Here is a 24,117-nt window from a genome sequence, read left to right on the forward strand (position 1 = left end):
CAATGTTTTAAAGAACAGCTTGCAAAAGTTGGGCCTCTTCTGTTGCTGAATTGGTGCCACAGTTTGCTCTGGACGTCTTAAGAGATGCTGCTCTGAGCAGTGAAATGAGTGTAAGATCTCCTGTGAGTCTCGTACTTTATGGTTCGATTTGTTCATGCTTAACAAGGTGCAATTATTAAATCATCTTCCTTTCTTCAGCTGCAGTATTCAGACCATATCCTTGTGTATATTTACTGTGATCAAACAGGAGATGGAGTTTGCACTACAGCCTTTCACTTGCAGGGATGCTAAGAAGGTTTCTCTCCTTCCACTTGCATGTTCCCTGCTTATTTATGTTAAATGTACAGAAAATTAGTGCCTTTGAAACTTCTCTGCATCACTTGTCAGATTGCTGGGAGCTGGACAGACGGTTCACTAGTTGCTGAGAGGACACAAAAGTCCCCACAGAGGCCGTATTGTTACGTACGCCTCATTTCCTTAGAAAAAGCTGATTGTCCCAGGCTGTATGGTCAAGGCAGGACTGGGGGGCTGGTGCTGCTGCTTGGGGCTGCCAGTCAGAATGAGCTAAGAAATAGACTGGAGGGAAGAGAATGGAGTAGGAACAGCGTGTAGAAGGGGAAGAAGCTTGCTCAGGGATGTGTGTGGGAGAGTCAGGGTGGGGTTTTTTATTTTGATCTGATTGTTTTGCAGAGCTGCTTGAGAACTTCTGGGCAGGATTGAGGCCCTGCTTACCTAGATACGCTAATGGTTCTGGGGAGAAAGGGACTGTACAGCAAGAGATACTAAGTCAGCAGATGGATGCAGTGCAGGTGGTGGATGTAGTCTCTAGACAGAGGACTTTGGCAAAGAGATTTTGCTCGGTCTGGCTGGAGGAGCAGGAAGCAGTGAGGGAACAAAGTAAGTCACAGGGACTTACAAGTTTTCTGTGATACAGTTAATGAGTAAAATGCGAGTTTTAGTTCATTGTTTTCAAATACTTGTGAGTATGGCTAGGTTAGATAAGGTTTATTTATTTATTCAGACAGTCTAGTGCTGGTGCTCTTCCTGTGGTAGACTTATCCTGGCACAACACTGTCTGAAAAATTATTTATATTTGAGCAGCATAAGAGGGAAATTCCAGCACCTGCTCTGACAGCTTTTGTGTAGGATAACTGGCCTGCAGTTGGAGCAGCAAACTAAACTTCATTTGGTTTCACACTTCTGGTGAGGTAGTACTATTCCTGATTTTCCTGTCTTAATTCCCGCTGTCTGCAGTGGGGCACAGCACAGAAGGAAAGCTTTAGAAATGCACCAGGAGCAGATTAGATGTGATTTCCAAAGTATTTTATCATTCTTAATGTGCTGGAGGATTGTGCATGTGTGTCTGCTGTTCTTTAAACAGTTATTGACAGTAAAAGGGAATTTGCTGATTACAGGCATAGTGTATTTTATTTCAAGTTTGCTGTTCAATGTATGGTTCTGTTTGGGATTTCCTAGTGCTTTAGAGGTTCAAGTGTTGCATTTGTCTGCCTCGTTATGTGCGAGTTCTGTGTCAATAAGTAAGTGTATTCAGAATTGATTAATTAACGTTGATTAATTCCATGAAGTCCTGTGAATGGCTTCCAAGGGGCAACCAGTGGTAGGTTTCTAATAATGGATATCACAGGAAAAGCATATAGCAATATGGAACTTTCATCAATCTTCCCAGAGAACTGGATTCTCATAGGAGAAGTGTAATCTTTCCACACTGAAGTAAATTTTCAGGTAAAGAAATGCATATTTGCATGTCAGCGCTTCAAGACTGCATGTGAACTATCTGAGGATGCTGGAAATGCTACATGCTTCCTTGAGATGAGATTTGTCTTGGGGAGAATGCAGTTTCACTCACCAGCCTGGCTACAAGTATCCATTCTCCAGTATGAGCTAGACTTCAGACAGATTTAACAGCCAAAGGACCAGCTGTTTAAATACTAACAATTCTTTATCAGAAACTGGTTTACCAAAACCTCCATATTGAAAGATAATAAGTTCATATCTATTGGGATCCTTTTGCCCTCAGGGACTTTCCACTGAGGAAGAAACAACAAGCAATTTAGCTGCTTTTCTGTTGCTTAAAACTCTGATCCTATGGAGTTGAAAGTACACCTTGCCTGTTCCATTTGATTTTTTTTTTGTGTGTGTGTGTGTGTGTTGGACACGCCAGTGCTTTAAGAGATGGAAAGAGGCAATGAGGATTACCATTTCCTGAAAATGCTGTGTAAAAGGACATGTGAGCGTGTCCCTGCTCCACAGTAGCTGCAAAGTGGGTTCTTCCAAAGGACTGTCACTTCAGAGAAGAGCAAGGATGGGCAGCACTGGCATAGGCACTGCTCTGATGTAAACCATAAGCAGCTTCATCTTGCATGGGAGGTGTCAATGCATTTCCTTGCTCAGCATTCAGCAATTTTGCCCCCTGCAAATAAGATATTAACTTATCATCCAAAGTGAGATTTCAAAGTTTAGATGTGGTATGGTACTGGCGTTGTAAAAGCATGAGAGGGAGATTTAAATAGAAAAGCAAAATGCTGCCTTCCTTTGCACTTGTTATAATTAATAGTCATGTTACACAGCAGAGGGCTGTTTTTCTTTTTTTTTTTTTTTTTTTTTTTTTAAGAATTTTTTGAAAATCCAACAAGAAAAAAAGAACTATCAAATGGGGAGAAAGGGTGCTATTTTTCTGCTAACCTGCCTGCTCTGACAGTTATAGATTTAAGGCATAAATCCTCAGAATGCATAACCCTCTCATGTGACCTAAATGTGTGAACTGCTAAAACACAATAACTTAAAGGATGCCGCTTCAGAATCAATTTGCATCCCTTTTTGGTGATTTTCCTTATAAAGTCAAGGCATCATTCTAAAGAAAATGGTGAATTGGTGGATCATGACCTCCTTTATGAGGTTCACCTTCTCAGCCCCTGAGATACTACAGCGTTTGTCTATAGGAGCAAATGCTCAAAGGCTAATGTGTTGAAAAGAGGGGAAGAGCCTTTAAATGTCTTTGTAACTGTTAATCCTGATTCCCCGTGGGCCCCTCTCTCCCCCCCCTTCTTTTCTTCTTGTTTTTGCATCAGAAAACCTTTTGCTTTTTTTTTTCTTTAAAACAGCTGCATGAGACTCTAGACCAGGTTTTTAATGGGTATTGAAGATAAACAAAGACAGTGGCTGCAGAAATGAAGTCTACTAGAGGCAATTGGTTCTTTTGTTCATTTGGAGAAAAACAATCCGGTTTCTGAAAAAAGAGCAAAGCCAGCCAGTGGAATTGTGTTTTAATGTCATTATTTGCAAATCTTCAGATCTAGTTTTGACTGGGTATTTCCCATGTGTCGGGTGGGACTGTGCAGTTTTGTGAAATGAAGCTCATAAACTTCTTTTTTGTTTGATTTAAACAGATGTCAGCAAAGGTCAAACTTCTTAGAGGTGTTTCTTGTGTATTTTTTTTTTTTTTTAAGAGAAGGTTCATCCTAGCTTTATGCACAGTCCTATGGATTTCTGGGAGATTATTTCTGTGTTGAAATAATGGCCCTATAATTAATGTTACTATAATTGAATCTAACACTAAGTATGTTTGTTATGCTAAATTGGGCCCTGGTGAATGCTGTGGGCTTCTAAACAGGCTTTCCACATTACCCCTGCTCTGTACTCCAGTGTTACTAGATGAGTGGCCTTTATTTGAAACATTTCTGGGTGGAACACGAGGAAGAACTTGGAGCATTTTACAGGGAATGTGTTTGTGGATCAAATTGTCTGGACACTTTTACCACTCTGAAAAGTTTGGCTTGATGTGGTCATGTGAAGAAACTGATATGTCTGAGAGCCTGAGGCATTAAAACTTGGACATCACTTGGAGTAATTCTAATATTTGCATTGAATAATGAATATTTGTTAGACTGTAAATAGCTAAATCCGTATCTGGGTGTATTAACCTCTTTTCTCATATGCACATAGGATCTATAAAAGCCTGAAGTGTTTGGTGTGTCTCAGAAGAAAGATATGCTACTTCATAAGCCAGTCACCCCTACTGTAAAAGCAATTAGTGTTCCCCTCACCTGCTCTGTCTTGGAAGGCCCCTCCACACGCTGGGGCTCTGATAATGATGAGCAGTGATTTTGGGGCAGAGTGACCAGCTCGGGTGGTGGTGTCCTGTGATCCCAAACCATGTGGGCGCACAGAGCAAGCCTGTTGCTCATCCAGCTGGACTCCTCTCTCAGCCTGTTTCTTCTCCAGCAGGATGCTGTTGCCCAAGCAGATATTCTTCATTTTAATCTGCAGTTTGTACTGAAAGAGCTGAGGAGATGTTACATGGCCTTTAACATTGGAGCAGCCTGTCCTGTGTCCTCCTACTTGATCCTTTTCTCTCTGCAAGCTAGTGCGTGGCTGTAACCACCACACTGTACACAGCATTTTTAGCTGGTTTTGAACACCCTATTACAGTGCTGGTGGAGGCTGGTTAGCCTTTTTTTTTAACACAGTTTTCTTTCTGTTGTTGACACCTTTTAGGAAAATCAAAAGAAAATATTGATTTGGTTGGTTCAGATCTAAATGAAGAGTTTTGTTTTGGTCCATACTGATTTTATACCGTTTGGCCTAAACTGATTTTATACAGTTCCCGTGTTTCACTGTCTCAGCCCTGTGTTTCTTCTGTGGGGATTGTCACAAGCATAGCCCACCATCCTGCTGACCTGCCACTGTGCATCCCTGGAACAGTTAGTGCAAGTGGGAAATGGAGCCTGAAGCACTTGGAGTGTAGCTCCAGAACAGCTTAATTGATCTCAGATTAATATCAGCCTTCTCTCAGTGCACAGAAACTGCTACATTGCAGTTGACCAGATCTAATACTTGTGTAACTATAGTCTTTCTATCACCTTGCACTTTCTCTAGCAATCCAGCAGCTGGCAACCTGATTTGGGTTTGAACCCACAGACACAAAATGTTAGTGTTAGGTGTTAGATCTGATATTTTCTTTCTTGCTGTTAGTTGATGTATGTGAACGTACTATGATGGGGAATGAGAAAGTTGTGTGGTTTATGCCCCCATAAAACTTAATGAGGATGAGGAAGGACAAATAACTTGTTACTCTTGCCCCAGTTCTCAGAATCCTGGAAACCAAAAATTAACTGGAGCTCACAGTGTGTCTCAGTGTGGAGGTAAGGCACAGAAACAGACCACCAGATACTTCTGTCCCATCTTTCTTTTCCTCTCAGAGTTCAGTCATGCAGTGCATCTAAGGATGCCCCATCTGGAGGATCTCAGTGATGTCTGAGGAGGTCTTTTTAAGTTTATTTCCTCAATGCAAATTTTCAGAAATTAGACACTTTGCTAAATAATCCTGGAAGATTTAGATTAACTCAGTTTTGTTCCACAGGGAACTCTACAATTTTACAACATGTGGTGTCAAGGCAAGTAAGCTGCAGATAATAAAGTTGTCAAGAGAGATCTGATGGGATAAGTTCTCAAATGTAACATTTCCACATAAGTAGTGGGTTTGATTCCTACCTGGGACAAGTTTTCTTTGAGTTCTGATAGCTGTCCTACTGTTATGCTGGACTTTGAGCAAGTTCAGGAAACCTGAAGTACAGTTCTAATATTGAATTTGTATGGTCAATGTAAAGTAACATTCTGTTACTCCTTCTCCCAAGTGTAAAAGACAAACCCCAAACCACTCCAAACTTGACAAGTGATTAAAATGAATGGAAAAAGACAGGCTAAGGGGAGACAGCAGAGAGCAGATAGTTTCTAGTGGGGCCATTCAGAGCATGGATTTCTCATAGAGCTGTTGAGTTTTTTGAGGGAAGCAGATTTGCACTGGTCTTTCCATTGCTCCAGGCTTTCTGAAGTCAGTAGCCACTTCTCAAAATCACCTTTACTAACCTTGATTGTCTTTCCTTGCCATGGAATTGTAAATAGTGCTCTTTCCTTACCTTATTAGGAGTGCTGCAATGAAAGCCTTAATTCATTCATGTTTGTTGAAGTGCACAAAGTGTACAGAGATGAGTGCTCTGTAGGAATGTTTATAAAATGGAGAAAGGCTTGAAAAGTGTGGGAGCAAATGAATGTGTGTCCTTACGAGGGCAGAAGTGATGTGTGGTGGAAATAGTTAGAACCAAGAGCTAAGACTTCTTCAAAAGCTTTCATTGATAAGCTACAGAGCATTGCTTAACCTGCTGTATTTTATTTTTAAGCTAAAGAGGAACACTCACTCTTCCACGCAGTGTATCAACCATAAACAAAACTCTTCATCATTGATCATGACCGGTAGTTAATGCCCTGCTTGTTGTTAGTCATATATCCTGAAATGAAGCCAAGGCCAATTTAGCTTCCTAACAAAACAGCTATTCACCGAGTGATTTATTGGAGCTATAAACTAAAACTAACAGTTTATTATCGTAACAGGTCTTAAAAGGACAGAATTTTTCAGCACAGCTGAACAACTGCAACAGTGTTTTGTGCCTTTCCAGAGCAGGGTAATTATTAAATACTGGCACTGAAAGCCAGTTCTTTTGTGAAAAGTTTGAAAACCAGGACTTTTCAAAGATACTTATAAACATTGCTGGGCTTGTCAGATAATACTGAGGTGTGTGTTTTAATTAAAATCAGTCAGATTTAGCGCTCTCCATGTACCACACAGAACACAACAATCCACTGCACAGATAATTATCTAAGATCCAGTATCAGAGGAATGGCAAGAATATTTCTACTTTAAAAGTCTTTGAGGCATGCATAAGGTTTAGTTTAATGAATTTACCCCATTACTTGTGGTGCTCGAGGTTCACACACAATCTGGTAATGTTAATGGTTATGGAGTATGAATATTCAATAACATTAAGATTAAAATACTTATAGAGATCTGGAAGTACATTTTTGGCCTCTTAGGTTCAGTACTAAATTATTTCACCTGGGAGGAGTCCAAGAGCTCTTTAACTAGAAAGAGGAGATGGTCAGTACGCAGTTGCACTGTGCAGATGAGCAGAGAGCACTGGATGGGCCGAGTGTCCAGTGTGGCCTTGCAACAAAGCATGAAATCCATTCCAGCTCACAGAAGAGCTCACTAGCACCAAAGGTTACCAGTGTCTGTTTCTGTCTGACACTGTACATTGGATGTATTAAGCTCTGTTAATGCTGTTGCTTGTGTTCAGTTCTGAAACCCTGGTTCCCACTTCCCAAGTACAGAGGAGAGCACTTTCACCACGAGGTTTCAGGTCCTGTGCAGGCTCAGTAACACGCCTTCATCTATAATGTACAGGTTGAAGCAAGTGTATCCTTCCTCTTCCAGATCAGTGCTCCCCGGGTGAACATTCTCCTGATGGCTTCAAACCGTGTCTGCCGTGTCCCCTTGGGACATACCAGCCTGAAGCTGGGAGAGTATCCTGCTTTCCCTGCGGAGGAGGTCTGACGACAAGACATAGCAGTGCATCCTTGTTTCAGGACTGTGAGGCCAAAGGTAAGGTCGAGATTTATTTGATGAACTCTGTTACTCTGAGGCAAAAGTAACTGGCACTGCTCCAAGCAGGGCATTAAGAGAAGAGTCTTTCTCCTTTCAAGGATCAATCCTTGCATCAGTCTCAGAGCTAGCTGACCTGGCCTGGCTTCAAGGAAACTCAGTAAAGCCTGAATTCTTTCTATAACTGATTTTTAGACAAGACCTTAGAAAGGGCTGGGAGATCTACCTAAGTTGGTCAGTAAAGCTGTTAATCTGTGAAGAGTCATATAAAGGAACAAAAGGAAGAAAAAGTCTCAAGACATTTTGGGTTTTCAGTGCAGCAGCAACACGAAAATGTAAAGGAGGTGATTTCAGTCGTGGTGAATAAGTAAGAAAATATTTTCTTTGTGTTTATAATGGAAAACTGGCTTGGGAGCCTTGGGCTAAACCTAAAAAGTGAGCATTCAGCTTAACCCTGTGGCACCTCAGACAACCCTCTAAATTTGATCACAGTGGAGCTGACATGCAATCAGCTCCCAAGGTTTTATCACAGGACTGAAAATCAAATGGGGATCATATCTCTAAAAATGATGGAATTTTGTTAGCATCTTTGGTATCTAAAATTTAAAAAGCTGAAAGGCAGCTATAAAATTGTCTCTGAAAATGGTGATCAATATATGTGTCTGTGAAGAGAGATGAAATGTTAATCAGTATAATGATTTGCTCAATGTCCTAAAGAATGGGTAAAAGAAAATTGCTTATAAAAATCACCTGAGGAAAAAATCTTAATAGAAAATCTACTGCTGCAGAGTGAAAATAAGGTATGGAAATAAGGTCCTGATGCAAACATTTGGTAGTGCTTTGCATTAAGAGATCTGTCTAGTGTCAGTTAAGATATGTTTACTATTGAGAATTGCAACATATTATAAGAATTTTGCAGTATTGTTAAAGAATTAATGTTACTGGTAATACTGTGATATCTAAGATTTCTTCAGAAGAATCACTAAATCCACTAATGGAGTTGTTTCATACTTAATTTTGAAAAATTGAAGTACTAAAAGAACACATTAAAAACTTTGGATCAAGATAAGAGGAAGTGATTTCAGTTTTATTTTAACATAAACAAAATCAAGTCTATAAATGAGGTTCAGTTTTCAAATTGGAGTGGAGATTAAAGGAATTTTTTCTATTAACTGGAATGAAGAGCTCAGGGATTTGCATGTGGAAGAGGCCACATGAGACATAGAATCACAGATGCAAGAACTATTTGGAACTTGTATCTGAAGCATTTGGATTGGGGCAGCACGTAGGGAAGGATTCCAGGCTGAGCTAGCTTGCAAAGCTCAACAAGACTAGAATTATTTAGGAGTAAGCAGAGCTTAAAAAGAATAGAAAAAAGGGACTGTGCAGCACAGAAAACTACGTTTGATAGTAGATAGTAAATTATTTTGATGTTGAGCTAGAGAGATAAACTTGCCAAATGAGGTAAAAGGAATAGGGAAATTTTTTTTTTGAATCCCACAAGAAAAAAGAAGCAAGGTAGTGATGGAATTAAGAGCAAAGATAACATATGGCTGATGCTCCTGACTGCTTTAAGTTTCAACACAGTTGATGATGGGCATAGGTGCAGAATAGCTAGGCAAAATCAAATGAAAATCTGCAAATTAGAGATGTAAACAGAGGTGTTTAGAGCCCTGTATTCTCAAATTTCAGTAAGAGAGGGAAATCTTCCTGTCTGCATGCAGGGAACTAGGATAAAATTTGCAAGCCTGCTAGAAAGTATTTTCCCCCTACATCTGTCTATCTCTCATCTAAAACTTCCATAAAATCTGTTGTGTTTATGGAAGAGCTGGTGTGTTAGAATGGAGCCTCCCTTTGGTGATGCAGGCAGTGCTCTCAGCAAGCCCTGTGAGGGGTAGAGCTCATGTGTCTTGCTAACGTGATGACTTTGTGATGTGATGAAATGAAGTAGCAGCAGAGCTGGTGGAGGTGACTGTACCCTGAGTCATGGTCTGTTGTTGAAGGACAAGGTGTGACCATAAGAGAAGGTGGCAGTATACCAGTTTAGTCACTAATATTGATACAACGTGCCCCTTGTAGAGGACCAACATCTCTCACCTCTGCTTGGCCTGAGCTGCTTTCAGGGCTATCCAAAATACAGCAACAGTGCCCATGCTGCCTGGCATGAGCAGGCAGGGAAGAAAGGTTTAATTAGTATTTTCCACTGATAGTCCATCTTCCAAGTCGAATGCCTGTGGCTAAACCATTTGGTAACACGCTGTTCTACTTGGAGTCCTTCTTACAAAATCATGGTGGTTATACTCACTCCTCCATGTCTTTTATTGCTGCTTTCACACAGAACTGCTCTATTGTGTTGCATTTGGGAATTCTGAACTTGCATAAAATGAGCTGATAAACTGAAATTTGTTCAATTACCTCTCCTTTGTTACCCTCATTGTTTATGAATATGGCATTTCAGCTGCTGAAATTGTACTAGGTCATATACAAATCTATAAAGTCATATTTTATGCTACTACCACTCTTTTAACCATGATGCGTATTTAATTACTGTCCAGTTCAGTGTTCACCTGGCCATTTTTATAACACCACAACTCATCGGTGTATTCGCTGCGCAGTTGGGACATACCAGCCTGAGTTTGGACAAAATTACTGCATTGCATGCCCTGGAAACACCACTACTGACTTTGATGGGTCAACAAATATAACACAGTGCAAAAGTAAGTACAGGAAGATGGTTTTGATGATCTCTTACCATTAATGTTCAGAGTGGCGCTAAGGGCAGAACTTAGCTTTGCTCCAGGGAGCTTGGAGAGAAGGCAGAGGTGTTGCTCCTCTTTTGCTGCCTGCCTGCATTTCACCCCACATGACTTACTGAGGTCTATGAGAGACCATTTCTGCAGACTGATTCCATCATTCTTGTATGGTAAGTGATGATTGTGTCTTGCCTGTTGGTGCTGGATTGCTTAGGATCTCGCTATTAAATCCTTTCTCCCCTCATATAACAGAGTTTGTGTTCTTGGCACCCTGATTTTTTTCCCCCTCCTATTAAAAGGAATAAGGAGTGGGCTCACAAAACTTAACAGCTCTAAGTAATCATTTCTTCTTAATAACAGCCTTTGAAAAAGGCAACTACAAATAGAACCACTGTTCTAGATTTATGGTAGCTGTAGTGTGGGAAGCTGAGGGTAAATTAAAGAGGGAAAATAGAAGGCAGAGAGGTGACTGCTCAGAACCACCTCTGGAGACACTTATATACACACAGACATATGCACACATACCTACTCAGAAATGTTTTTCTGGAGACTGCATGTCTCCCACTTACAGAATCTGATCCCTGGGCATGTCACAGCCACATATCACTCTTACAGGGCTGTAGTGTCCAAACCCTTGTTGCTGCACAGAGTTGGGGAGCACTGGCAAAGCAATCTGCAGTGGGGTTTACCCTCTGTTACTGCCAGCAATGCTGATCTGTGCAGAGAAAGGGCCTGCTGTACTCCCTGTTCTGTGCTGCTGCAGGTATGGTGACTGAGCAGAGCACCTCAGGCTCCAGTTTGACCTCAGCTGGTACTTGTATAAAAGTTCTGCCTGGTACAAGCAAGTGGTGCATCCTTGCTTTACCACAGCTGTGCCCTCTTAGAACTGCCTTGCCTTGCTGCTTGGCTATGGCTTCGTCCATAGCACCTGCTGTATTAACAGGGACTAATCTGTGTTTTTATGTCTCAACATTGATTGAAACAGTCAGGCAGAAGCAGGCAGCAGTGTGAAGAGAAGCTGGCAAAAAGAACTGTAGCTGCTCCAGCTGCAAACAGAAAAGGGTGCCAGTCTGTCACCCGTGTACTGTTCCTGACAGTGACTGCAGAGGAGCTGTGGGATGCCCTCACTTTTCCTTGTCTTGCATACCATGTTGCTTTTTCAGACAGGCAGTGTGGAGGTGAGCTGGGAGATTACACTGGATATATTGAATCACCAAACTATCCTGGGGACTATCCTGCAAACACCGAGTGCACTTGGAACATTAACCCACCGCCAAAGCGCCGTATTCTGATTGTGGTTCCAGAAATATTCCTACCAATAGAAGATGAGTGTGGAGATTACCTGGTGATGAGAAAGAGTTGTAAGTCTGAAATATCTACAACACAGGCAACACGGTTTTCTCACATGCATTTCTGTTTACATAAACTAAATGTAGCCTGGCTGGCCTCTTTTTAAGGGTTGAAATTTCTTTAAATGGCAAATTGAGAAGTCCTGTTTGGTAATGCTGCTCCATAGGTTTGGGTGAAACAAGGGTGCAAGGCTATGATGTGTCAGTGAACTCTGAGAAGTTGTTAAGAACGGGTAGATGGTTCAAGCTAGCTAACCATGTACTATGCTGAGCCTAGTTCTAGACTAGATTAGGAAAGAGGAGATACTTGCTAATCCCCTGAAGGTGCCTATGTGTGAATAAACAGCTTCAGTTTCTAGTATAGTCATGTCCTTCAAACAGTAGGCTGTTTCTTTCAGGAAAGGGGAAAATATTCCTTGACCAAGAAGTCACTTATTGATGGCCTGCCATCCACTGATGGCCTGCCACATTTTGAGGACTTTTCTTAACACCAGCAAGCATTTTTGTCATGGTAGTGTAACCTATTTTCTAATTGTTTGCTAGTGTGAAGCACCATCAGATAACTGCCTATTGTGTGTTTCCTTTGAAAGCTTCTTCCAACTCAGTGACCACGTATGAGACCTGTCAAACCTACGAACGCCCTATAGCTTTCACTTCTAGGTCTAAGAAATTGTGGATCCAGTTCAAGTCGAATGAAGGGAACAGTGCCAAAGGATTCCAAGTTCCTTATGTAACGTATGATGGTGAGTGGGTGTGAGCAGCTGAGCCTATGTGGACCAGTGCAGCTGCGGCAGTGCAGAACTCCACTCCCCAAGCAGCAGGGTAGCCCAGTGCTCTCAGCAGTGTCACTGTGAGTTGCTCCCAGTAGCTGTTTTCATTTAAAGCTAATTAAAGAAATTCTGCATTGCACTGTAGTCTTAAGTGCCACCGTATTTCCAGTCTTCCACAGACCTAAAGAAAGATCTGGGGTTCTGGACTCTGGCCTGCAAATTGCAGAGCTCAGAACTAGAATCTAAGTTTTATGCACTTTTGTGCCTTCCCAGTTCTGGGTTGCTTCAGGTGGCGATAGTGCCCCCAGTTAGGAAGTAGGCAGAGCCCAAGTGCCTCTGATCTATCATGTTGCTACTACCATTCGTGATCAGATAGCAAAATACCTATATTGAAAATAAGCTTGAGGGGAAAGGTTTTCACCTTGTCCTTACCAGAATCATCAGAAGTGAAACTGGAGCTGAGGCTTTGCACTTCAGCATAAGAGAAGTGATATTGTGTGTTCTGTTCACACTGGATTAATGATGGAGGAATCATCTTTGCTGCAGTCTGCAGAGTTTCATCAACAGTGGATACTTAATTTTCCAGGGGAAAGCTTCCCCATACCTCCTTTTTTTTTTATCCCTTTTCCTGTGGAAAAAAGTCAATAGCAGGTTGTAGGTATTTACAGATGGGTTCCTGCAGTGCAGTTGGTGGTTACAGTGTGCACTACATTCTTAAGTGCTTTATGATTTTTTGCTTATTACAGATTGATGCTGGGCAGCTCAGCACGGTACACTGTTCTCATTGTAAACAGTATTTGTAGTTTCTTTACAGAAAAGCATTTGGAATATTTTCTGACTGCTAATTTGAGGGCCAAGTACTACTGGTTCTTCCTGGGGCAGAAGAACCAAGGGAAGTATTGAGTATGTAAGTGAAGTGAACCTGCAAATTACTCTCTTGTGCATTCCCCATAGAGGATTACCAAGAACTAATAGAAGACATTGTTCGGGATGGAAGACTTTATGCATCTGAAAATCATCAAGAAATACTTAAGGTACATTCCTTCCACTAAGTATATTGGTTTTGATTGAAAACGACGTTTTGAATTTGCTTCCTGCTCTGCATCAGGTCTGTTCCTTGGTGCATTAGATGTGTATGCTCCAGGGAAATGGGGTCAGTCAGCAGATCCTGATTGTGCAGAGCAATGGATATGAGACCCTTTGCCCAGGGGGATTAAAGGTGTATCAGACCTACTAGGGAAATCTGTGGTAACGATAACCCTTTCAGTAGACTGTGCTGGAAGGAAGTGGTGGAGCAGACTGAGGGACATGGCATTTAATTTCTTGGGGAAGCACTTGGTGCTGCTACTTGTAGCCTGTAGATTAGCAAAGGTTTTTCCTTCCTGTACAAAAAATATCTCTTTGTGGATTTCTCTGACCTTAGTTAGGGGACTTGCATAGACAAGTTGAATGCATGTCATCCCAAGCAAACCTTTATTTTGCTGGATATAAGATCAAGTGTGTGTTTCTTCTGTGGTTTGTTTGTTTGTTTGCTGTTCTTGGAAGTATGAGGAGGGAAGAAATCCTGGTACTGCTAATGTGAAACTCCATTGATATCCCTGGGGCCTGAACGTCAGCCTTGCTCCACTAGTTTCCAAGTCTTAGTACTTGAAAAGTAAAATGCCCGTAGTCTTTTATGAGTTAAACAGTCATTAAACTTTGGTAATACTGACCTTAATCATTCTCTGGAATTACTGTAATACTGCTTTCCTTTTTCTAGGACAAGAAGCTGATAAAAGCACTGTTTGACGTGTTGGCACATCCACAGAACTACTTCAAGTACACAGCCCAAGAGTCAAGAGAGATGTTCCCAAGATCCTTCATTCGGCTGCTGCGCTCAAAAGTTTCCAGATTTTTGAGGCCTTACAAATAGTTGGCACTGTACTTAAAAGCTAAACCAGCCCTGGGCATGCACAGAGGGGCTGTGGTAGGTGGGGGTGCTTTCTGTGTTTTACACACTGGCAGAGACACTCCAAGGAAGCTTGCCAGCTCCGTTCTTGGCATAGTTTGGCTTTCTCAGCTAATATAAATATTTTGGTGAACAAAATTTTGATTCCTTTCCAGCTAATACTCGTTGGGTACCAAGGATACTTCACGGGCCTCTGAATTACAGACTGCCCATAATTTCTGTAACTGAATGGCACCAAGCAGAAGTTTGTAGAGCTCTGCCCTGTTGCTTCATCAGTGACTCTAAAAGCTAATGAGGACAGACAAGCTAAGTAGTGTGGTTTGGGATGAACCCTGGGCTGCCATTAATGCATGTTACCTCAACAAAGCTGGGTTCATGTTTGGTCTCGCTGAAAAGGAGAACAGGATTGATGTCTCTCTTAACTTCTGCTATGCAGGAAATTCAGAGCCAACCAGTGAGTCCAAGAATTGCACAAGGTGTAATTTTTCTTTGAACTATGTGTTGTATGAAGCATATGGAGGAATAAGCAAAGGGTTGAATATTAGCTTGAATGTTTGGGGTCTGGCTCACACTGTGTCCATGCTAATGACCTGTTTGTTTAAATGGAGTGATACCAGAATAAACCAAGGGCACCACAGCATCGGATAACAGGCCCTGACCCACTGAACACTTCCATTTTGGGCTGTCTGCAACTGTTAAACCAGATCAGATTCTTTGCTAAAATGCTGTTCCTGTGCATAGGTCTGGGACAGCACAAGGCATCTTCTAAGCAGTGCAAGCCTCTGTTCTCTGAGCACCTGCGGTTGAACACAGAAGCCTCATTTTAAATGCAAGCTTTACATAGATTGTGCTTTTGTACATCACTGTTTAAACCTGGATAAGGTATGAGCCTCAATCCTTATATTCCTCATCTTGTCTGAGCACCTTGCAATGGCCTTGTTGAGCAGAGAAGGGCTACTTTCCCTGTCCGGCTAGAGAGAAGGAGAGATACAATGACTCAGCCACACTGTGGCCACAGGAGTCGTCTATGGCAAAATGCTGTTCAAGATTCCCAAGCTCTGTGTCCTTTTCCTCAGGCTCTGTTTCCTGTGTGAGAGAAGGCTATTCTGAGAGGGCCTGTAAGGAGGACTGTGTTGATCAAAATGTTGTCTCAGTGCTTTTCTATCCACACTTACATGTCCTCTGGCTGTGCAATCCATTCCCTCAGAATAATGTACCTTGGGGGCTTTCTGCTTTGAAGGAAGCTGGCTGCAGTCCCACACATTTGCAAATGGACTTATGACTTCTGTCTTTTGGTCACTGGCCTTGCCAAAGGGTGCAGTGGACACCAAACTCCCTCTCTGAGCCACCTTAGGAAAGGTACTGGCCCTTCACAGTGTAGCCAGGACAAACGGTCCCTTTCCTAGGGTGTGGAGTCAGATCTCCTGGGTTTCGTTGCATTGGTATGTGGTATTTAACTGTTGTATGTGAATAATACCACGCCCACAGTGTGACAGAGCGAACCCTCATCAAGAGCTAGGGTCTGAATCTCTTCCCTGCACTGCTGGGAGCAAATGGGTATTCCCAAATGCAGCCTGGCTGAGCTGCTGTGCCATGGCAGCCCTCCTCTGTGGCGTGAGGCAATGCAGCCCGTGTGTGGTAAGGACATGTCTTGGCCATGCTGTGATGAGAAGGGGCCATGGCTTTGGCCACAGATGGGGAGCAGAGTCTCTCAGGATGGCACACTGTCTTCCTCTTGCTGCTGCTGTGGAGGAATTGCCGTGGTCTGGGCAGAGGAGGAAAATGATTTGTCCTGCTGCCAAGAGAGGGAGAGCTGTGTCCTAACTGGCTGCAGCTGCTGCTGGTGGATGCCTTGGCAGAGTGGTGGATGTCCATTCCAGAAACAGGGCTGCCAGGCTTGGGCAGGGGAAGAATCAGTCCTGAACAGTGTCCTGCTGCCTCTGGGGGGAGGGAGGACAGGGGTTTTCTGGAAGAAGGTATGAGGCAGTGTGATTGGTGAGAGGAGTGGCTGATGAATGCCAAAACAGGCAGAAGGGTGGTGAGAAGACTTTGCTGCATCTGTGAGGAAGTGTACTGTCATGGGGGGATCCCAGGAAAGTAGTTCAAGAGTTTCCCTCTGGCTGTACAGCCCTTACCCCACTGCTGTTGGCGGCTTCCCATGCCAGATGCAGTGTGTCAGTGAGTCCCAGTGACCCACCAGCCATCTCTGTGTGGCAGTGGAGCACTCTGAGATGCTGCAGTTCTGCTCTGGTAGTGGGGCACTGGGAGTGACCATGGTGTGCCAACTTTGGGCCAAGCCCAGTGGAGTGGCTTTGCTGTAGTGTCTGTGTGCTTGCTGCCAAAGGAAGCAGCACAGTTCTTGCCGTGTTCCCTCCCAGGAAGGCTACAGATCTGAACGGTTCTGTTGCGTGTTGCTGAGTGACACACGAATCAGTGATTGGTTTCAACAAGGATTCGAGAATAACCAAAGCTGTGAGACCTTCAAAAGTTTCTAATTGGTGAAATAGGGCTTTCTTGCTCTGTGCATGAGTTACTGACTCGAGCTCTGGGTTCATCGCACTCCACCTCCTCTTGCAGTCCCACAGTTCCAGCTCTGCGTGGTTGCCTGGGACCCACATCTCACCTCAGGTTTGTACAGTGGATCTCAGCTTTGCTTCTCTGTTGCCCCATGAGCACAGGCCGTTTTTGCTGCTGTCTGTGGAAGGAGAGGAGTGTATGTGTCTGGTGTACGGTCCGAGGCCAAGGGGAAAACCTGCCCTTTTTTGGAGGAGAGTCCTTTATTTTTCCACAGCCCTGTTCATTTTCTACGTTAAAAGTAAATGACTCAGAAGCACTTCTGTTACCCTTGATCTAACATTGTGAATCAAGATTTCCCCTTTTACTGTAGTTCCTGTGTGTACAGTAAAAAGTGAAGAGGGAATTTTTTCTCTCTTAAATGCTGGGAGAAGTGATAACTTGCAGAATGTTGTAAACACTTGGCATTGTATCTTCATAGTGATGGTAGTGGCTCTGTAGAAATTTTAATTTCTACTTTCTGTGTGGTTGTAGACTGTTGTGTTTTGGCAACAAATGATTCAAAAAATGTTTAACCTTATAAAACAAGATTTAATTTCTGAAATAATAATTAGCGTTAACTGGGTGACTTAATGTCACCTACATGAGATAAGCATAAGGATCTTGTTCATGATTGTAAATTAATGTAAAATGTTTCACACTGTTACTCTTGGTAAGAGAAATAAACCAGTGAACTTTTAGTTGCATGAAGTTCTTGGGTAATACTTTAAGTTATCTTTGCTGTGCTAAACAATAGTACTGTGACAAAATTAATGGATGTGTAGCAAGTTTTTGCACATCAGATAGACTTTATCCTGGGAACATCTGCTTACCATAGCATTCTGTTTCATGTAGTATAATACTAGCCTGCATCTATACCCATAAAGATACAATTCTTCACATATTTAGTGGTGCACATCATTCTAGCTAGTATAATACCAGAATTATCCTGGTATTAATTCTAATAATTATTCTAAAAATGTTTCCTTTAGGATAAGCTGGAGTTAATTAGTTTGTTGTAACAAGCTAAATGAAGACAGAATAAACAACTTAAAGTAACTCCGAAGTATTTTATTACTTTGTAGATTCATCTGATTTTTTTTCCTAAAAAGCCGAAATTAAACACACAAAAAAACCCCACCAAACTACCTTGTTTAAACTTAAAAAGAATAAAAAACCCCCCCAAACCAAAGAAAACAAAGAGAAAACCTGTATTAAGACATAAATTCACAGAATATTTTTAAGATTGCAACACGGTTCCATTAAATTCAGTGGCGTAGTTTCTTAGAATTAAAAAGTAGAATTAAGTCATATGAAATTGTAAATGAGTCAATCTATAACAATAATTTTTAATACTATTTTTCTGGGGTTTGGGATTTTTTGATATGTTGAGATTATTAGTTGTAGTCAGTCTGTCAAATTTATAAAAGTAATCCAAATGCCTTCTCCTTAATTTATTCAATTGCTTATTTGACTCTTTGCTTCCTTTGGTCACAGTGACAAGAACTGATCTGTATTCCACTGAATGTAGCCACCTGGGCTTGTTTGGTGTGGTTTTGGAAGGCACAACTGTGTAATTCAGCTGTTTGCTGTAAAAAGGTGACGTTTTATGTGGCAAAGACAGAAGAGTAAATTATATACAGGGATACAGAGGTCATGGAAAAGTATGATGCCTACAGGCTAATCACAGCAGAAAACTGTTATTTAAATATTCTTCTCGATATTATGAATGTTGCCAGTGGTGGATTGCAATGATGGACACATGACTGCCCAGATACCCTCTGGGACAGGGAATGTCAATATGAACTATCTTGTGAACTCCCAGAGCAGTGGGAGCTGAAATTCTGACTGAGACCTTTGGGTGTTTACATAACAGAAATAATTAATAGCAAAATACAGAGAGCAAGACTTGAAGCTTATTTAAATCCAAGGAATCAGAGGAGGTCTGCTGTGGGTAAGCAGGAAGGAGTGGTATTATGATAATCCTTTGTAACAGAATGCAAGGATAGTGGTCCACAAATATTTCTGAATTAAATAAGCTTAAATGCAAATGCTGCTTCTATCATGCATATAGATGACATCCTGTAAATGCAATGTCACAACTAAATTGTATATATATTTCCACTCTTCCTTTGAATGCTGCTCCATTCAAACTGTGCTTGTGCAAGGCTCCCGCTGGAGGAGACAAGTACTCCTTAAAGAACTTGAGCCAAACTCTGGGCTGGTACAAGTGGGTTTGTTTCTGGGGATCCCTGGAACCAGCCTGTCCTACCTCACATCCTGCAACTGCCCATTTAGTTTGAACAACTCTTTTGCTCATAGGCAGATTTTCACTGTCTGTTGTGGAACCCTGCTTTCCACAACATAAATTCTGCTGGCACTGTGGAACACCCGTGAGCAGTGACACAAATATTAACACCTGTGGGGGAAACAGGAGGAGCAAGAGAATTCAAGGGACGGATTCTGCTCAGTCGGTAAGTTCATCTAGTTTTTCCTCTAAGTCAGTGCAAAATATGTATGACCTTCTGCACATTGCTCTTTTAAATAACCTTATTAAATCACTTAAAGCATTAAAAAGGAAAAAAAAAAGAACCCTTCTGTTTAAAAATTTGTATGTTAGTGAAGTTTTTACTCTGATTAAGCACATTTTGAAGAATAATAGTTTCTTGAATTCTACGAAATAAAGCCTGTTTAGTACAGAATGAAAAAAAAGTCAGGAAAGATAACCTTGAAATCTTTTCCCTTACTAAATATGTCTATAAATACAGAATTCATTAAGGAAACTTCCTCACTCTGGCTAGCTGCTAAGCTTGATCTGATGCAACAGAAGCCTTCTTTTTTTCATGAGCAAGTTTATTTAATAGACAACGTAGACTTACAAATCATATGCCATGAAATCTCTCATTTGTGATGATTCTGGGGATCAGGAAATAAAGAGTTCATAGTTTTAAGGAGAAAGTTGCACTGGAAGCTGAAATATTCTGAAGTGGTCACTTGAGATGCAGTTTGTTGTTTAGTAGTTCTTAGTTCAAGTGTTGCATGTTATGCCAAGAACAATACAAACATCCATGAAACACCTATGTTTTTCAGGGCAAGTTTTGGCCTGACTAGGTGTAGAGAGCAAGCTTTATCTTCTGTGCCTGAGTCAAATATAGCAGTGGTAGCCTAAAAGTGTTTTCGTGCATTCTTTCCCTCTTGCTGTGTTAGAGGAAATGGAACAAAATACTAAGCATGGGCAGGAGCCTTGATGTGAGTTGGATGAAGGAGCTTTATCTGGAAATAAGTTCAGGAGATGGAGAAGTGCAGAGGTATGTTAAATACACACATCTGTGTGCCTGTGTGTGTATATTATATATGTATTTGACAATAAGATAGTCATGTGTGCAACAACTTTCATGAAAGGAGAATCAAAAGAATACAGTTCTGAAGCAGAAATATATGAGGGAAAGTTTAAAAAAAAAGCAGCAAACTGGCCTAAGATGTGAACTCAGGAGGTGTGGGATGCCAAGTAGGGTGGATGTAGTGCGTTCTACAAGAGAATACCTGGTGGGGCTTAAGTAAAAGAGCAAATGAGGTTTCAAACACACCTCGGATTTCCCTTTGGAAGTACCAGAAGTCCTTTAGTCATGCACTGTTTGCTGTCAGTGTGGTGCACAGGGAGCCACAGTTTGCTCTGGATGTAGAGCCAGGGATTGGGGGTTGCTTGTCACTGTGTACAGAACAAATACACCAGGCTGTGTAGCTGTCACCAGGTGGAAGACCTGTTGCAAAATCCCAGCTCACCTGGCTTCTGGAGGTGCTGTCTGGAGTAAAACCCAGCCATGGAAAGAAGCTTAGGGTAAGAGAGTGGACCATGATTTTTGTGAGGTTTAAAGTTGAAATTAAGAAAGTGTTTCAGAAAACTGTGAATTCAGCATCTCTGTGTCCAGCAGGCGCTGCTCATGAATTTCAGGTGGCCCCCAATTTGCTGTTACTGATGTACTGCTAGTGTGAGGGGCTGCATGGAAAAGCTGAGAGGTGCCAGTTATTAAAAACAGGACTGGCAGAAAAGTGCTCAGGGGGCCTGTCTGGCTTACATAGCACAACTATTGTGCCCCGGCTCCCGTAGGTGCTAATTCTCTCAGCAAACTTACAAAAATAAAACTCTGAAAAGGCTCATCCATGCTGAGAACAGCAACTGCATTCACTGGGATAAGGAAGCTTAGCTCTAGGAACTGAATGCTCAACACTGCAGGCATTGCTGTCTTCCTCAGCTGGTCCAGAAAGCCCTGCAGCCAGTGCCCGTGGTGTGAGAGGGATGTAGCAGTGCTGAAATAAGCACATCACACATACCTGTCTCAGGTCTGTGCAGGACACATGTTCAACTTGACCATTTGCTCTTGGAGTGGATAACAAAGGCCTTCAGCGCTCTATCCCAGCAGGATATGTTTCCATATGCAGGAATGGAGAAGTAAAATCTGATGAAGACGACGGTCTGACTTAGGGGTGTTCTGGACACATGCTCTGGCACACATTCATGTGGGATACTAGAGCCTCATCCCTCCCTAAGACATCTCTCAGGGTCTGTTCTTGCCTGGAATATTGGGAAAGGGCTCAAATAAGGAGATTTTAGAGGGTTTGGGGAGCTGTAATAAAGAGGCATAGGCTGTGGTGGCCTATCTGAAGCTGCTGTTCCTGGGGCTGTTGGCACACACAGCTCCCTGTGGTGTTGCCCCAGGGCTCAGGAATGTGCCCAGGCAGCAGGGTACCATCAGCAGGGCTTCCCACGAGAGGGCAGCATGTGGCTCGAAAAAAACCAAAAACTGCTTCAGTCCATGCTGACAAACAGTGGTTGGGTTTGGATGGTTTTTCTGCAGCAGGAGGCCTAAGACAGACAGTAGGTGGAAACTGGGGCTTTGTTACCTCAGCAGCTCTTGTTCCCAACCACTGCCTCTGATCAATCTTTTTGAAGAGCAGAGTGTGACTTTGTAAATAACCTTGTATTTTGAGTTATTCTATTTTTACAACATACAAATATGGGACCTAGAAAGATGCATACTCCTGAGCCGGGTTTCCTCCTCAGATTGCAGTGGGATGAGACCCTCTTCTGAACTGAATTCTGGCTGTTGATCAAGGCCATTCCCCCTTCTTTTCCAAATTACTAGTGAGGAAATGTGCGGGTTGAAAGTTGTTGATTTCCAGGCAGAATAAACCTCAAAGGAAGCTGAAGGAAATGGGCTGTGAATGTGTAACTTCAGTTACTGTTATTTACTTCTGAGAACAGTGAGTGATTCCGGCACTCTGCCTGACCCCATCACTCTCTTGACTCAGTTTTTACAGATGTCAATAATGAACTTCGAACATTTGTCTTTGAAAATGAAATGGTGTGTGTAGTCAGCTACTGATTTCCTCGTCATTTGGTTGCTCAGCTTGATCACAGCTTGACTCCAATCAGTGGTTGGACAGATGATCTTGTGGTAAATTATACCCAAGGTAGGGCAGAAACACCTCAAAGCACTGTCTCAACATTCATACCCGCAGTGCTCCTGCTCCTGCTCTCCTGGGGCAGCTGCCTTCCTTTTTGGGCATAGTGTGAGCTAAAGTATCTTTCAGCTGACTAGACTTGAAGGTGGAGATATTTAACCAAATCACAACATGGCAAACACAACCTCTGTGTTAGGAGAGCTACATTGAAGTACTGTTGATGGTTCTGTGTGTGCGCAAATATTAGCACTGAGTATCCAGTAACATGTCTGACTAACTCTTACCAGTTAGGAGTTGCTGCAGTTCTGCATTTGCCCTGGGAGGAGGGTACAATGGTAGCTCACTTATAATTCCAGCACTTGAGAGTGCTGGAGTCTCGACTTCATAAAATAAACATAAGGGCTCCACAGAGGTGAGAGATCCTGTGTTTGACTAACACTGTGGTGACCTCCTCTCTAATGCTGATGTAAAACATATTTTTATCTTAAAAGGATATTGTAAATATCTTAGGCTCAGATTTTGATTTATCTTAAAATTCCAAAATAAAGATATTTTGATACATTTGATGAACTCAGGATTTGAATGTTTTAAGTTCCAAAATTTATATACTTTTTTTTAACTTATAGCATTCAAATCCCGAGTTAGTTGACTATTCGTCTGTTGTGAAACCGGAGTGAATCCAAACTTGATAAAGAGCCTATACAAAACAAGCCACCTCCTTCTCTTCTCTTCTGAAGGAGAAGTGCAAAGCTGTCCTAGATCTGAGCTCCATAAGAAGGTGGAAATATTTGTCAAATGAAATCCCTCTATGAATAGGCCTTTAACTGGTAGCAGCAGAAGAGGTTCACAGTCAGTCTTTTAAACAGCATAGTAAGAATGTTGTTCCTTGGTGAATCCCACATTGGCACGAGTTGAAGTAAGCACCTGTTCTCAGGGCTTTTGCAGAAGAACTGGGAAATTCCAATTCTGTTCAACCTCACTTGCTTACTTCATCACTGGAGTTTGTTGTTTTTGTCACCATCACCTGGTAAACTGGGCAAGCCATACAAGGAACCCTTCACAAGGCAGTACTGTTTTAGAGCTGACCTGTACTTCTCCTGTTCCAGAGAGGGAGTGATCTTTTTTTTTTTGGCAAGGTTTTAAATTATGTTCTGAGATTTGTGTTCTCCTTGAGGTAAATTCCACAAGAGCTTACCTGAGGAGTTCCCCCTCCCTCTCCTCAAGTACCGCTATTTAGGAATCATACCACTCCAAAGCATCTGGAATGAGAAATGCCTTTGCAGCAGATTTGTACTTGGCCAGAGGGAAGTTCTCTAGCTAGAAAGCCAATAAAAACAGTGAGCTTTTAAAAAGTTTGCGTAACTCCTTTCAGGACTGAGAGTTCCCCCCTGTGGCAGGGAGCTTTCAGATCCCTGTACCAGCTCTAAACTTGTCATCCAAAGACAGGAGATTTAGAAGACCCCTTCTGCTGTATAAGCTGCCACACTTTTCTGATCTTGCTCCTGCTTGGGCTGCCTTGGTTTGCTCTCATCCCCAGTTCAAGTTTCAGTGATTACTTCAGTCCTGTCATTGAATGGTGAGGGCAGAGTGCTCAATCTGTGGCCTCACATGCTTCCATAGCTTCCATCTTTTATCCCAGAGCCAGCATGCATTGCACACTAATGCAGACATGGGGTTAGAGGGAGGAAAACCCTGGACGTAAGCACCTTGGCTATCAGGATCCCAGTGGGAAATGAATGTGATGTGGTCTTCTTATGGTCCATTGCGGGCACCTGCCCAGGGTGCCAGTTGTTTCTGGGAATAATTTAGTGGTTTGAAAGTAAAA

The 24,117-nt window shown here is 42.2% G+C and overlaps 1 protein-coding gene across 1 annotated transcript in view; it reads left to right on the top strand.

Moving 5' to 3' along the window:
* The window catches only part of SCUBE2 (signal peptide, CUB domain and EGF like domain containing 2), a 43,501-nt gene extending 25,987 nt beyond the window's left edge, over positions 1 to 17,514 (top strand). Inside the window, exons 17-22 of the mRNA XM_032690343.1 lie at positions 7,289 to 7,456; positions 10,012 to 10,173; positions 11,373 to 11,570; positions 12,149 to 12,301; positions 13,283 to 13,362; positions 14,088 to 17,514. Of these exons, the coding sequence (XP_032546234.1) occupies positions 7,289 to 7,456; positions 10,012 to 10,173; positions 11,373 to 11,570; positions 12,149 to 12,301; positions 13,283 to 13,362; positions 14,088 to 14,240 (914 nt within the window). The 3' untranslated portion in view covers positions 14,241 to 17,514. The remainder of the gene's footprint in view (positions 1 to 7,288; positions 7,457 to 10,011; positions 10,174 to 11,372; positions 11,571 to 12,148; positions 12,302 to 13,282; positions 13,363 to 14,087) is intronic.
* The last annotated feature ends 6,603 nt before the right edge of the window (positions 17,515 to 24,117 follow it).

The sequence above is a fragment of the Chiroxiphia lanceolata genome, chromosome 6 (assembly GCF_009829145.1).
Source record: "Chiroxiphia lanceolata isolate bChiLan1 chromosome 6, bChiLan1.pri, whole genome shotgun sequence".
Classification (NCBI taxonomy): Eukaryota; Metazoa; Chordata; class Aves; order Passeriformes; family Pipridae; genus Chiroxiphia; species Chiroxiphia lanceolata.